Source organism: Theropithecus gelada, chromosome 3 (genome assembly GCF_003255815.1).
Source record: "Theropithecus gelada isolate Dixy chromosome 3, Tgel_1.0, whole genome shotgun sequence".
Taxonomy (NCBI): domain Eukaryota; kingdom Metazoa; phylum Chordata; class Mammalia; order Primates; family Cercopithecidae; genus Theropithecus; species Theropithecus gelada.
The window spans coordinates 172,539,089-172,553,685 of record NC_037670.1 but is presented as its reverse complement, the minus strand read 5'-3'; the positions used below and the strand labels follow the sequence as shown (position 1 = coordinate 172,553,685).

The window sequence follows — 14,597 nt, the reverse complement described above, 5'->3', positions numbered from 1 at the left end:
AACCCTCAGGACAATTTATCAGGCGGTTCCTTTTTGGTTCACAAAAGAAATGTATAGAGTTTCAGCTCAAGTCATGGAGCTAATATGTGGGAAAAGATAAAGAGTGGTATTTCTGTGAACTTCACATTATTTAGAGTTCTGATCATTGCTGAAGAACAGGAAATAAAAACACTCAACAGCATACACAAATAAAACACTCAGGAAAAAAAAATCAGTTGTGTTCCCACACTGGTGGGGATTAGAAAAGGGCACACACTTGAAAAATAAAAGTTATTTATCCTCCGACCAAAGCCAAATCCAAACACTTTGTCCTGTATTACATTTAGACAATTTTACAGAGGACTTGCTTTTTCCCCACTGAATTTTTAAATCTCTTTCTCTAAGAAAGTTAATTGACCAGGTTTTCTCAAACATCTGGGACCCCAAAGAGAACCTCTGGCTAGGGGGAATGTTATTTTATCACCACAAAATTCTATAACAAAGCCACTTAAACTTGGCAGCTATCTCTGCAGCTTTGACTGTTCGGAATTAAGTCAAATTATTTTCTTTTTCCATACATGTCTGTGGACTTCTGTCCACTTACGGATTTTCATCCATAAATATTTTCTGACTTTTTGGCTCTTCCTTCTGTCTTTACTTTTTAAGCTTTTAAGCAGATTATTTTCATGCGCTACGGTATTAGGGTTATCTAGAGGGACATAATCAATAGGCTATATAGATATAGACACATGAGAGGGGATTTATTATGGGAATTGGCTCATGCAGTTATGGAGGCTGAGAAGTCCCATGACACATTCTCTACATGGTGGAGACCCTGGGGTGCCAGTGGTGTGGCTCACTCCAAGTCCAAAGGCCTCAGAACAAAAGAAGCCAATGGTGTAACTCTTAGCCCAAGCTCAAAAGCATGAGAATCTGGTATAAGTTCTACAGCCCAAAGGCTAGGGAGCCTGGAGTTGCCCAAAAACAGTGTATCTCATCTCTACTAGATAGATAGACACTACCACCTTTTCTCTGTTTTTGTTCTCTACAGCCCCTAGCAGATAAGATAATGCCTTCCCACACTGAGGGCAGCTCTTCGCCACCTCATCCACTCAGACTCACATGCTAATGTTCTCTGGAAACAGCTTCACAGACACACCTCAAACTAATGCTTTAGAGATTTCTAGGTGTACGGGCTAAAGCAGCTCCTTCTTGGATGCTAATCCACCACGTTGGCTTCTGAATAACCCAATTCCAGAATGCCACTAAGTTTTCCACTCTCTCTACTGTTTACCACTAATTCTGCTCTTGGGTAACCTGCTTCTGAAGCATGTAGACCCTTTCTCTATGGTATATAAGTCCTGGGTCTGAAGGGGTAAAGGGATCCACCGTCTCATCTTGTAGATCCAGAGACGTGGCTTCTGTTGATAAGTTCAATTTGTTTTTTTCTTCTGAGAAACTGGCTTTGTCAGACTCTTTCTTTGGCCTCTCAGCTCCCTTGGACTTTGGAGGTAGGCTTGCATAGACCTGCTCACTATGGAACACTAGGTAATCTTAATCCAGTCAAGTTGACACTTAAAATTAACTATCACAGTTATCATGATACTTTCAAATTGCATCCTAAGGTCTGAAGATTTAAGAACTATATTAACCATCACAGTTATCATGATACTTTCAAATTGCATCCTAAGGTCTGAAGATTTAAGAAATATATGAAGAGAGAAGGGATATTTTCTCTTCTTGAATAATTCTCTAAGAAGAAAAGAGAAAAAAAAGGTTTCTATTCTTGTTCCTTTGGGCCTTCTTCCAAATCTATCAAACCTCCTGTTCCAACAGAAAATGAAAAAGCAGCCTGTGAAAAGTTTCTCTCCGTACTGATGTGAAAGTGTCTTCCAAGCTGGGATTATTAGGCTGGGTAGGTAGACCTGAGAAAAAATGGCCATTGTCACTAACGGCTTAGCTGGTTTCACACAGGGGTGAAATTCTAAGATGCATACTTCCAACATTTCTCTTCCTTCTCTCCCTACTTGTTTACATATTTTGTATTAATTAATTTTCTCTCCAACCTGCTCTAAAAGGGTAGACCACGGATTTCCTCTGTCCCTGTTCCATAATGAGAGCTGTGGTACAGAATTTGTTCAGCCTTCGAATCCCTTTGGCAAACCCACTACCTCGCATCCAACGAGGAATGTTTCTCTAGGAGGCAAGATAGAAAATCGTCTCTTCCTTAGAGGTATAATGTGGACTTAAGCCTGAGGTCTCTTGCAGCAAAAAGGAGTCTGTGACCTTTCTTTTCTTTTTTCTATTTTTTCTTCTCTCTCTCTCCTTCTCTCTTTCTCTCCTTCCGTCCTTCTCTCCTCCTCCTTCTTTCTCCCCCTCTTTCTCCTCTCTTTTCTTTCTCTCTCTTCTCTCTCCCTCTCTCTCTCTCTCCTCCCTCCCTTCCTTTCTTCCTTCCTTCCCTCCCTCTCTCTCTCCCTGTCTCTCTCCCTCTCTCTTTCTTTTCTCAGTCTTGCTCTGTTGCCTAGGCTAAAGTGCAGTGGCACAATCTCAGTTGATTGAAGCCTTGACCTCCTGAGCTTAACTGATTCTCCCATCTCAGCCTCCAAAGTAGCTGGGACTGCAGGCATGTGCCACCACACCTGGCTAATTTTGTTTATTTTTTCTGTAGATACGAGGTCTCACTATGTTGCCCAGGCTGGTCTTGAACACCTGGGCTCACATGATCCTCCCATCTTGGCCTCTCAGAATGCTGGGATTCAGGTGTGAGCCAGTGTGCCTGGCTATCAGTGCTTTCTTGTCTCCTGATGGGCCTTGAGTCAGGAAGGGATGCAGGAGTTACTAAGGTGACCCAACTTGGTTCTTGAAAGGACTGGATACATTGCGCCAAGACTTGCCCTAGTCACAAAACCAGTGGGATACTGTTGGGTGTTGTTTCCGATTGCATCTTCCAGAATCTCTGCATACTCCTCAGTCCTTCAGGGCTTCAGAATACTTTTACTGTGACCAAAATTAAGTAGAGATGACATTTTATGACACTGCCATTGCTCCTGAAGTACCGAAATGACAATCCAGTACTCAAGGATCACCAAAATAATGCCAGTTAGGCATTTGACATTTAAAGCTATTAGGGAAGGATTAAAGGACAACATGAATTAAGTAAAAACAAAAACACAAACCAAAAAGCAAAGGGCTGCTAAGAATGAAAAGGGACATTTGCTGTTGGACTTCTGTGTGCCAGATCCTTCATGTGGAAATTCATTCACATTATTCCGTGTGATTTTCAAGGTATCCTTAAGAGGTAGGTACTATGTATTCCGGAAGATAAGGCTCAGCGACAAACAATTTTCCTAAGGTTCCACAATAGGTATGTGAGAAAGATGGATTCAAACTGACATCTAATTCCATCCTCATTTCTAGTTTGGGACTTGAATTTGCTATAAACAACTTCTTCTACCACCTTAATAATACAGATTATAAAATATTAGCTAATTTCACAATACTCATAGGGAGAACAGGAGACCTAGCTGGAACACAGGGAGGGTGGCACGTATTTGTGTGACTGCAAAGGATGGAAACAGTGCAATGATTGAATGACCATTCAAATCTTGGTCACTCAGTAGTCCGGTGACTTTTATTCTTCAAGTTTTATCTAAGCAATAAACAAATGAATGCTTGAGAAGAAAACAGAACTCCCTAACTCAGAAAATGGTTTCAGAGTGATTAAAGAAACACATTTTTCATCTGCAGTCCTGGTTTAACATATGAACATGAACATTTTTATAGTTAAAAAAAGTGCAGATGAGTGAATTTGGAGATATCTTTGTGTCTCTGGTTGATAAGTTCTTGCTTAACTTGGCTCGGTGAAAGGATCATAACGAAGAACTGTTTTCAGCAGCCTGGGTGATATCCAATGCACATGTATTCCTATCATATATTCTAGACTTGCCTGATTTTGTATCTGTAAACCATTAAAATGCTTTGGAAATTTCAGTGTAGTCAGATTCAACTATACATTCAAGACTTCTTGGCACATCAGGTGTTCAATGAATGTTTGTTCAATAAATGAGTCAATAAATGAATACACCTTACACTTAGATGTGGCAAAAAAAAAAAAAAAAGAGTCTCCGTTGAATTCTTGTATCCTATTTTTATGATAAATTCTGCATCCAGTAATATTCTAATTTCTTTTTACTCAATCACAATAACCAAAAAAGCTTTTAGACTAGAGGCTATGCTTTTAGTTGCTACAAAATGAAAGGAAAGGGAATCTTGCTTTTTACCTGTATGTGCACCTTGGAGCAGGTTACTGCAACCATCTCCTTCTTGGTACACTGGGAGCGACAGTAATAGCAACTATTTCACCAGGTTGTGGTGGGGATTAAATGATGCTAACACAATTAGAAAGCTTACCACACTGCCTAGCAGACAAGTTCTCCATAAATACCAGCTGCTATCCTTGTTAAGAGCAAGAATTAAGAAAATGGTAGAATTTTATTAGCATTTGTATTGTTTTCCTAGGAAGCCAGAAGTCTGAAAGCAAGGTGTTCTCAGGGCTACGCTTCTTCCAAAACTTTAGGGAAGAATCTTTCCTTGGCTCTTCTAGCCTCTGGTAGCCTCAGGAATTCCTTGGCTTGGGGCAGTGTAACTCTGATCTCCGCCTCCGTCTTCACATGGCTTTCCTTCTGTGTCTGTGTGTATCTCTGCGTCCCCTCCTCTTCCTATGAGGACACACTCATTGAATTTACGGCCCACCCTATCCTAGTATAACCTCACCTTAACATAATCACATCTGCAAGGACCCGACTTCCAAACAAGGTTGTATTCTGAAGTTCCAGGTGGACATGAATTCAATCTACTATGGCATTCAACCATGAAAGGTAAACATAGAAATTGCTGCCTCTGCTATAGGTCTGTTATTTTCCCTCTTGCTTAAAAACACAGAGAAGACACACAGAGAGTGTAATGCAAATTATGTTTCTAATTTCTGGTTAGTAATAAAAGTGACACTGATAATTATAAAATTCTTGAGTGTTTTGGGATCTGACTCTCCAAGAAGGAGCAGTTTTAATGTTAGAAAATTATCCTTGGCATGACCAAGCAACTATCTATTTGGTCTCCAATAATCCTGAAGATGACAGACCCACAATTAAACCTTCCATGTAGTCTGGGATGATTCTACCGTCAGCCTCAGCCAATGGGGTGCCAAGGAATTCTGCATTGGAAGGGACCTACCTCCGCTGAGTAAACTGCTGCTCATTGGTGAACATGCTGAGAAGATGGGATGCTGCAGTTATCTGCCGACAGATGAAGAGACTGCCTGCATGGTCTAGTTGTAAGGTTTCCAGAACGCCCTTGTGCTATCTCCAAACCATGAAATGTTCCCCAGTCAGCACTCCCAGGCAAGTAGCCCTGGGAGAGCTAACACTTTAACTGGTGGTCAAATCTTTATGGATCTATTTGAAGAACGGCTCTGGGTCAGGTGTGGTGGCTCACATCTGTAATCCCAGCACCCTGGGAGGCTGAGGTGGGCGGATCACCTGAGGTCAGGAGTTCGAGACTTGCCTGACCAACATGGTGAAACCATCTCTACTAAAAACACAAAAATCAGCCAGATGTGGTGGTGGGTGCCTGTAATCCCAGCTACTCGGGAGGCTGAGGCAGGAGAATCACTTGAACCTGGGAGGCAGAGGTTACAGTGAGCCGAGATTGTGCCACTGCACTCCAGTGTGGGCGACAAGAGCAAAACTCCATCTAAAACAAAACAAAACAAAACAGAAAAGAAAAGAAAAAGGGGGCCAGGCACGGTGGCTCACGCCTGTAATCCCAGCACTTTGGGAGGCTGAGATGGGCGGATCACGAGGTCAGGAGATCAAGACCATCCTGGCTAACATAGTGAAACCCCGTCTCTACTAAAAATACAAAAATTAGCCAGGCACGGTGGCGGGCGCCTGTAGTCCCAGCTACATGGGAGGCTGAGGCAGGAGAATGGCATGAACCCAGGAGGTGGAGCTTGCAGTGAGTAGAGATCATGCCACTGCACTCCAGCTTGGGCAACAGAGCAAGACTCCGTCTCAAAAAAAAAAAAAAAAAAAAAAGGAAAAAGGGTTCTGGAAGGAGATTTGGATAAGAGGTTAGAGGAAGTCCCCTTCCTGTATGGTTTCGGTTAGTGGGGAATAGTGAGTATCAGTATCAGTGCATTATCTACAAAACAGAAGAGATGATCATGAGGAACCTGCTCAAATCCAGCCCCGTCTTCTTAGTTCAGTGAAGTGACAAGACATGGTAATTTCATTTACACATTCAACTGTACACTCCAGCAAAAGAAAGGGAGAGAGGGAAAGTAGTATGGAATATGGAGAGACAGAGACAGAGACAGGGATTGATGTAGAAGTAAAGAGTGTGTTTACGGTGAAGGGAGAGGGAAGAAGGAGGAGAAGAGAAGAAGAGGATGATGTAAGGAGGATGGGGATGAGGGGGAGAAAGAAAGGAGAGAAAAACAGAGAGAATTCAAATAGTATGGGTGTCTGCCCACCATTCTCCTGGATGGGCTAATACTATACAGGGGCAAGACCTCACTGATCTGTCCCCCTGGGCTATTTTGGGTCCCACGCCTGTTCTAGTGTGAGCCTCTCACATAGCTGAGTGTGATACTAGTGTCTTGAGGTTTTTATTTTCATGCAGCCTGACCCCAACAAGGCAGCCCTTCCTCCAGTGCCCATCTGAAGGGTGGTCTCTTCAGCTGCTTGTGGAAAATGAGTTCTGCTAAATGTACTGAGATTTTAAAATGTATTGTTAAATGTATTGAGATTATCAAGGGCAATATAAGTATATAAAATTTTCACCTGACCATGCTAGTCCAATCCAGAAAGTACAACTAAATGGTCTAACAATATCTAATAAATAGCTAGATATTTTATGACCAGAGATAGTTACCCCTCAAATGTCTGGGGTAGGAACTCAGCCTCCTATTACTATTTTTCCAAAGAAGAAAAAATAATGATGTTAGAGGAAATACATCATTGTGCAAAGACTGGAAAATATAGCTAAGCAAAAACAAAATAAGAAGCATGCACACATATGTTTATTGCAGCGCTATTTACATAGCAAATACTCAGAACCATCCCAAATGCCCATCAATGATAGACTGGATAAAGAAAATGTGGCACATATACAATATGGAATACTATGCAGCCATAAAAAAGAATGACTTCATGTCCTTTGCAGGGACATGGATGAAGCTAGAAGCCGTCATTCTCAGTAAACGAACATAGGAACAGAAAACCAAACACCACATGTTCTCACTCATAAGTGGTAGCTGAACAATGAAAACACATGGACACAGGGAAGGGAACATCACACACAGGGGCCCGTTGTGGGGTTGGGGGCAAGGGGAGAGAGAGAGAGCAGTAGGACAAATACCTAATGCATGTGGGGCTTAAAACCTAGATGATGCAGCAAACCCCACGGCACATGTATACCTATGTAACAAACCTGCGCGTTCTGCACATGTACCCCAGAACTTAAAGCAAAATAAAGTAAGAAAAAATACTAGTATTTTTATCCTCCTGGAAAAAAATAACCACAATTAACATTTTGGTGTGTATTCTCACGGTTTGTTTGCCTCACCTCTGTGTGTGTGCATGTGTTGTTTTGTATAAACATGTAATCCAGCTGTGTGTGGTAGGTGGGGCCTTGCTTCATTCACTTGGCAAAATATTAGGGACGTTTTCGACATCTGCAAGCATAGACCTATACTATCAAAGGAAGGCCAGGGAAGGCTTTGCCCAGAGCTCATTCTTTGGCCAATGCCAAAGCTCTTCGTAGAGACTGAGCTGTTTGGCTGAAGCTTGAGGTGGGGATCACAGGAACTGCTGTGCAGGCACCAGGATACCTGGGGAGTGAGGTCCAGAGCAGAAGCAGCATCAGGCTGGGAGATCCTTCCAGTCCCTGACGGAGCTTGCCTCAGTGCAGACAAAGCTTTCCTGGACAGCTGCGGGATTCCTCCAAAACAGTACTGCTGTCATTCTACCAAGTCAAGGAGGTACTTGATTCAGAAGGATGCTCATAAATGGTTTCCAGTATGTTTTGCAGTCTTCTATTTAAATTTTTTGGTTAAAGCCACTAATTGAATCAAATGAAAACTCATTCTGCTAAACAGATAATAAGGAAATATTTAGATGTCTTTTGTGTAAACATGTTGAAATAATGTCAAAGGCAACACACAGGATTCATTTAACTTTATCTGCAATGTGAGCTCAACTGGGGAGGATAGGCCCCTGCCTTTCTATTCATGACTATTGCCTATTAACCTCCAGAGGTTTTGTGTGAGCTACTGTGTTTAACCTAACTCTCCAAAAATAAAGGGATGGTGATTTTCTTTAAATTGGTACTTACATACTGGAATCTCTCAGGCATTAGTGCTTACTTGATTGCATTCAGACATTACTTTGGCAAGGAAATGACTGCATTAAATTAGCATCAAGCACAATGAATGGTAATTGCAAGACTGTCATTTCTACAAGTGCAAAATTAATGTGTTCTGCAAACCCACTCCATTGTGTGCCACAGGAAAATCATGGAACCATGTTGTTCTGAACAGAAAAATGCACTGTAATAGCGCTGTTAGTGTGGTATGGTATTATTCCGCTATAGTGTTCCTTTCCACCTTTGTTGTTGTCTCATGCTCATTTTTCATACCCTGTCTGGCCTAATTTGTATGCTCATATTATAGCGCTGCCAGACAGTAGCCTGGATGTACAGAGAATGTTATGGAACAATTCCTCCTTCTGTGTGTGGCATCTTGCGTGAATAATGCCAGTGTAAACAACCCTCCATGTATTCATCAGAGTCTGAATAGGCTACTTATGTAAAGCTTCTTATTAAGAGATACATCAACCGTTCAAAGAAAACTTTACCCAAATGCTATACATTCATTTAGAAAGAGAAGAGTGATTTACACGCATTTCAGTTGTAGCTTAGGAAAAGCACCAGCTCCTCCTCTCTTCATCCCTCATTTATATATGGGAAATTAAGCTACAGAGCAGTTGAGTAAATTTCTTCTTCTGGTCATGCAGGATCACAGGGTATAGTTCAAATGATAACATGCATATGCATTGGGGCTCTCGTACTCTGCTCATTGGCTCTGCGGGGATTAAAGGAATTATTCAAGACTAAAAGAACCAAGTAATAACAGATGCTCTAAGCTGACCAATTAGATGTGGTTTTTCAATATTTCTGCCGTTTAGCTTAGGCTGAGAGCCATTCAAAGGCATCCTGAGTAAGAGTGATAATAATGATGTTAATGACTGACCAGAGGAGCTTTCTGGTGAGTATAGCTTGATAGTCTCTTAGCAACTGCAGGGGGTGGGGGCATCAAGACCACTGGGGTGCACTGGCTGATTCACTACAGCAGTTGACTGATCAATTGATCTATTGGAGATCCTAACATGGGAGGGTCAGTCCTGAGTCCCCTTTTGGAGTCCACCTATTTTGACCCTCACCATAAAGATGTAATGAGGCTGTCTTTGTAGTGTTTCAGGCAGTGAATAATTTGCTGGAATCTGGAAGAAATTCTGCACCGTACACAAAGCTTCTCTCATCTTATCAAACAAAAATGATTAGGAAATGATTTTGGTTGGAAACTTCCTACCTGAGAGAAAAATTCTGATCATCTTAACCTCAGAATAAGGCACACTCGTTCACATATGAAAAATCACTAAATAGATGATTTGGGCTTAAAAAGATGCACAAAAGTGGCTCTGGAAATGGGTTCTGCCTTACCTTTGTTGCAAAATGTTCCATCATACGCAGTATTAGAGCAATCGCAGGAGTAACCGTGGTATCTCTCTAGGCATTTGCCTCCGTTTTCACAGTTTGTTCCATAGCTGGTGCAATGGCCTGAGCATCCGGATATGAACCCAGATGTGACCTTTGCTCTTTCCTCCAGGTCAAGTGTCACCCCATTCATCCTCAAGGAGCGGATGCAGCCCAGGAAGCCCTGCTGGCCCCCAGCACCACCTGGGAATGACAGAAGGCACAGAGTTCAGAGGGAATAACCTTTGCTATTGCTTAATTCTTCACATTTTGAACAACTGTGGTAGGAGATGAGACTGCATAGTGCATCTAGTATTGCCACTTTCAAGTTGGTCTTATCTAAATAGAGAAAATTGAAGCTTTTCTCCCCTTAGGCTAGAATGCCTAATTAAAAGAGCTGTCTTCTAAGAAGCAACACATTTGCTACAGAAATAAAATATTTGGAGATGCACAAAAATTGTATCAGCTGTTTTGGAAGTCTAATCTGGTTTCCTATAGAAAAAGGGTTTACAGAAATCTCTAGATTCTTTGCTCTTTAATCTCACATCATTGAGTTCTGTAGCGTTACTTACTGAAAAAATATAAAGGCAGAGACATGAATGTATTAGCATAGTTAACAAGTCAATTAGTTGGAAGGCATAAATTCGTTTGAAATGTGATTGTAGATCCTGGTTCTTGTCTCAAGAGATGCCTTGCTTTTAAGTTCATGTCAAGACTACCCAGGGCTCCTTGTCTCGGGTAGCTAGAAGTTGGAACTGATAACTTTACACAGAAATCAGCTTTACCACATTTACTGCTAGGTTAGATCGGATTTCATTGCTTCTGTCTAAATGTCATTACAAGACATATAGCACAACAAGCACATTCACTGTGATTTTTGGAGTAAGTTATAGAGTTAGACTGAGGTCCATGAGCATGAAAATATTAAAATATTCCCAAGAAATCTCATAGAAAGATTCATTGAAGCATTCTATCACAAACGGATTTAATTGTGTCTGTAGTATTCTTAGCTATATATTTTTTAAAGCAGCTGGTATAAAAGGAGGAACTCAAATTTATATACATGTTTGTATCTTAGAATAACAACCTTTCTGGAAACAAAAATGAATCATAGGAAAAACTGTTGAAAGAAATAGGTGATGAGGATTTAGAAAAGAAGATACCATTACTAAATATAAAACCCAAGTTTCTCTTTCATTGAGGGCTACATACTAGGCACTCTATTAAGCAACGACTTATCAAAGGAGATATTATTTACATTATTCCCATTGTACAGATGGAGAAACTGAGGCTTAGAGAAGTTAAGAAGTTTACTCAAGGACTCATAGTTCCTGAGTGGCAACTGTATCAGATCTGTCTTATTCCTAAGGCAACAAACAGGGTTTACTGTCTTCAACCCTGTTCTGTCGAGAAGAACTTTCAAGTCAGGGGCCTCATAGATGTACATGTTTCTGAGATGTAGATTTGGATGTCTTTAAAAATGGAGTAATCAGGCCCGGTGCGGTGGCTCACGCCTGTAATCCCAGCACTTTGAGAGGCCGAGGTGGGCGGATCACGAGGTCAGGAGATCGAGACCATCCTGGCTAACGCGGTGAAACCTCGTCTCTACTAAAAATACAAAAAAAATTAGCCGGGCGTGGTGGCGGGCGCCTGTAGTCCCAGCTACTCGGGAGGCTGAGGCAGGAGAATGGCGTGAACCCGGGAGGCGGAGCTTGCAGTGAGCTGAGTCCGGCCACTGCACTCCAGCCTGGGCGACAGAGCGAGACTCAGTCTCAGGAAAAAAAAAAAAAAAAAAAGAGTAATCAGTAGGGTTACTGGAATTCAGGTAAGATCGGTAGGCTGGGGATTGATTCTGATCACTTACCCTATTATCTTAAGAAAAGTCATAAACTCCAGTAGTTTCATCAGACAGGACTGGAAGTTCAAAGGCTTTAGTGGCAGAGATGAATTAGCATCTGCTTAAACCTGTAAACCCTCATCAGTGAAGTGGCAAATGAGTTGCTCTACCATCTCTGTAAACCAAAGTCTTGCAGTTTTCTCACTAGGTGACACATTGATTTGAATCATGACTCTTTGGGAGTATTTGACTTCTTCTAAAATATTTGAATAGAGAAGTGAAGAGAGTTCAGTGCCTTTTTTGATCCAAGCTATGAGATAGTAGATGGCAAAAGAAGTTATTAAAAACAACTACATTGAAGGATTTCCCATTTTGCCATCTGCTTGTCAATGGGGCTTCACACCTCTACGCTGAAGAGAATTAGGGCCTTTGCCTGATTTGGAAGAATTTCAACCCACTAGTTACTCTTTGTGTGTTAGAATTTCAATTTGGCTTCTATTATTTTAGCCATTATGGCTTTCATCCTTGCAATAAGGGCTTTCCAAAAGGCATTTTATTAAATAAATGTCTGGCCTTAAAAAATTTTCATCACTAGTCAATTAAGACAATTATATCCTATCAAAATATGCTAAAATGTAAAAATCATTTTTAGATCTCCCCATCTCTTTTTGCCTGATGATCAATGTAATAGTCATTGTGGCAACCATAAATGTACTGAGAAGCAGAATACAAAACAGATTCTGTTATGCTACTCAGATTTAACTACTTTCTCTTTTAGGGAACAGCCTGTTTTACTTTTTTTCTATGAACATACATATGTGTAAATAAAAAGGAAGAAATGGGATCATAATATACACATTGTTTTGAAACTTGCTTTTTGCACCTAACATATCATGAAACTTTTTTTTGTGTGTGTGTGTGAGACGGAGTCTCGCTCTGTTGCCAGGCTGGAGTGCAGTGGCGCGATCTCGGCTGACTGCAACTTCCGCCTCCCGGGTTCAAGCCATTCTCCTGCCTCAGCCTCCCAAGTAGCTGGGATTAAAGGCGCGCGCTACCACGCTCAGCTAATTTTTGTAGTTTTAGTCGATGGGGTTTCACCATGCTGATCAGGCTGATCTTGTACTCCTGATCTTGTGATACCCCCACCTCGGCCTCCCAAAGTGCTGGGATTAGGGGTGTGAGCCACCGCACCTGGCCTTTGAAACATTTTCCAAGCAATAAACGTACAACTAGAACATCTTGCTTAGTATCTGCATAGCATCCCATTCTGTGAATGCACGATCACTTATTTTGCTCTCGCACCACCATTGGACTTTTAAGTTTTTAAAATTTTCCACCTTATGATACTATAATAATATAACCTTTATGAAAATCTTTACACACTTGTCATCCAGTTTTTCCTTAGAACTGGTTCTTTAGAATTAGTTAATCACACTTTTAAGTCTAATTGCTAGGATGAAAGATGTATACATTTTAAAGGTACTTGAAATATATTTTATTGTAAGAAGAATTTACCAATTTCTAATTCACCAGTAGGGTATGAGATTATCACCTTCTCCACACAATTTTAATATTGGTCAGTGTCTTTTTGTATTCATGTCAGCCTGCTTGACGGGGACAAAAAGCGTTCACTGTTTAAATCTGCATTGCCTCGAATACTGTAAGTTGAGTAATTTTAATGTTTTCCCTTTTCTTATTTTTTGTTGCTTTGTGTCCTTCACTTTTTGCTGGGAATAGAAGAGAATATATTTCTTATTGATTAATAACAATATGAGCTTTAACTCTCTGTTATAAATAACTCTTTATTGCAACTGTATCTTTCCAGTCTGTGTCTTTTGACTTCTATATGGTGTTTCTTTTTTTATGAAAGTTTTGAATGTTTTTGTAGTCACACCCACCTGTTTTATTTGTGTGATTTCTGCCTTTGGTCAGAGGCTTACTTATAAAGACCTTCTATAATACAAAATAATGTAATTATTCAACTATGTTTTCTTCTAACATTTTTGTGATTGTGCTTCTCTCCACATGTTAACCTTTTGCCTCTCTGGGATGTATTTTAATTTGGAAACAATTGGTATTTCATGGATCTTCAGCAATGACTGAAAGTTTGAAAAGACTCTAAATGAATGTTAACACGATGAAGAACGGAGGTATTTTTCAAAGGGTCAATTGGCAGAGCAAATAAATCTAGAGTATATCATATTTTTATTATATCATTAAGGCAGATATTTAGATCTATTCAGGGATACTTAATTATGTATGTACATAGAGTTCATTTCAGAAAGGATTTAGCAGGGCAGAGTTTTCTCATTCTGTTTCTGTCTTGATTCTTGGGTCTTTGGTCGTCTTGGGTTCTACGTGGATCCATCTCTCTTCCTGTTCTTGTGTTTGTGCATCTTTCCTTCTCAGGTTCATCAACTGTTTCTACTCAGTTGTGTGGCTTTCATCAAATTACATAATCTCTCTCAGTATCAGTTTCCCCGTCCACAAAAAAGGAGGCTCAACTAGATGGTGTCTCTGACTCCTTCCAGCTCTGAATTGCTCTGGCTCACAGTTTATAAGCTCTCTCTCTGGGCCTGTGTCTTTTTTTCTGAATTTCAGTAAATACTCTCAAGTGCTCTTAAATCTCTTCCTTGCTTGCTTTTTCTTTCTTTGTACCAATGTCTGACTTTTTTTATTGTTCCCTCTTTTAACTGGGTGTACCATATGACTGTAGTCTAATCTGTATTTGTTGTGTTTGTTAAATAAAGCTTTGCTCACGCCTGTAATCCCAGCACTTTGGGAGGCCGAGGCGGGCGGATCACCTGAGGTCAGGAGTTTGAGACCAGCCTAGCCAACACGGTGAAACCCCGTCTCTACTGAAAATACAAAATTAGCCGGGGGTGGTGGCACACGCCTGTAATCCCAGCTACTTGGGAGGCTGAGGTAGGAGAATTGCATGAACCCAGGAGGCGGAGGTTGCAGTGAG

At 40.9% G+C, this 14,597-nt stretch overlaps 1 protein-coding gene across 2 annotated transcripts in view; it reads right to left on the bottom strand.

Annotated features, from left to right (window-relative positions):
• CNTNAP2 (contactin associated protein like 2) overlaps positions 1 to 14,597 on the bottom strand; it is a 2,276,620-nt gene that overhangs the window by 234,610 nt on the left and 2,027,413 nt on the right. For both annotated transcript variants that reach the window (XM_025380223.1, XM_025380224.1), the window contains one exon: positions 9,760 to 9,996. In XM_025380223.1, the coding sequence (XP_025236008.1) occupies positions 9,760 to 9,996 (237 nt within the window). The remainder of the gene's footprint in view (positions 1 to 9,759; positions 9,997 to 14,597) is intronic.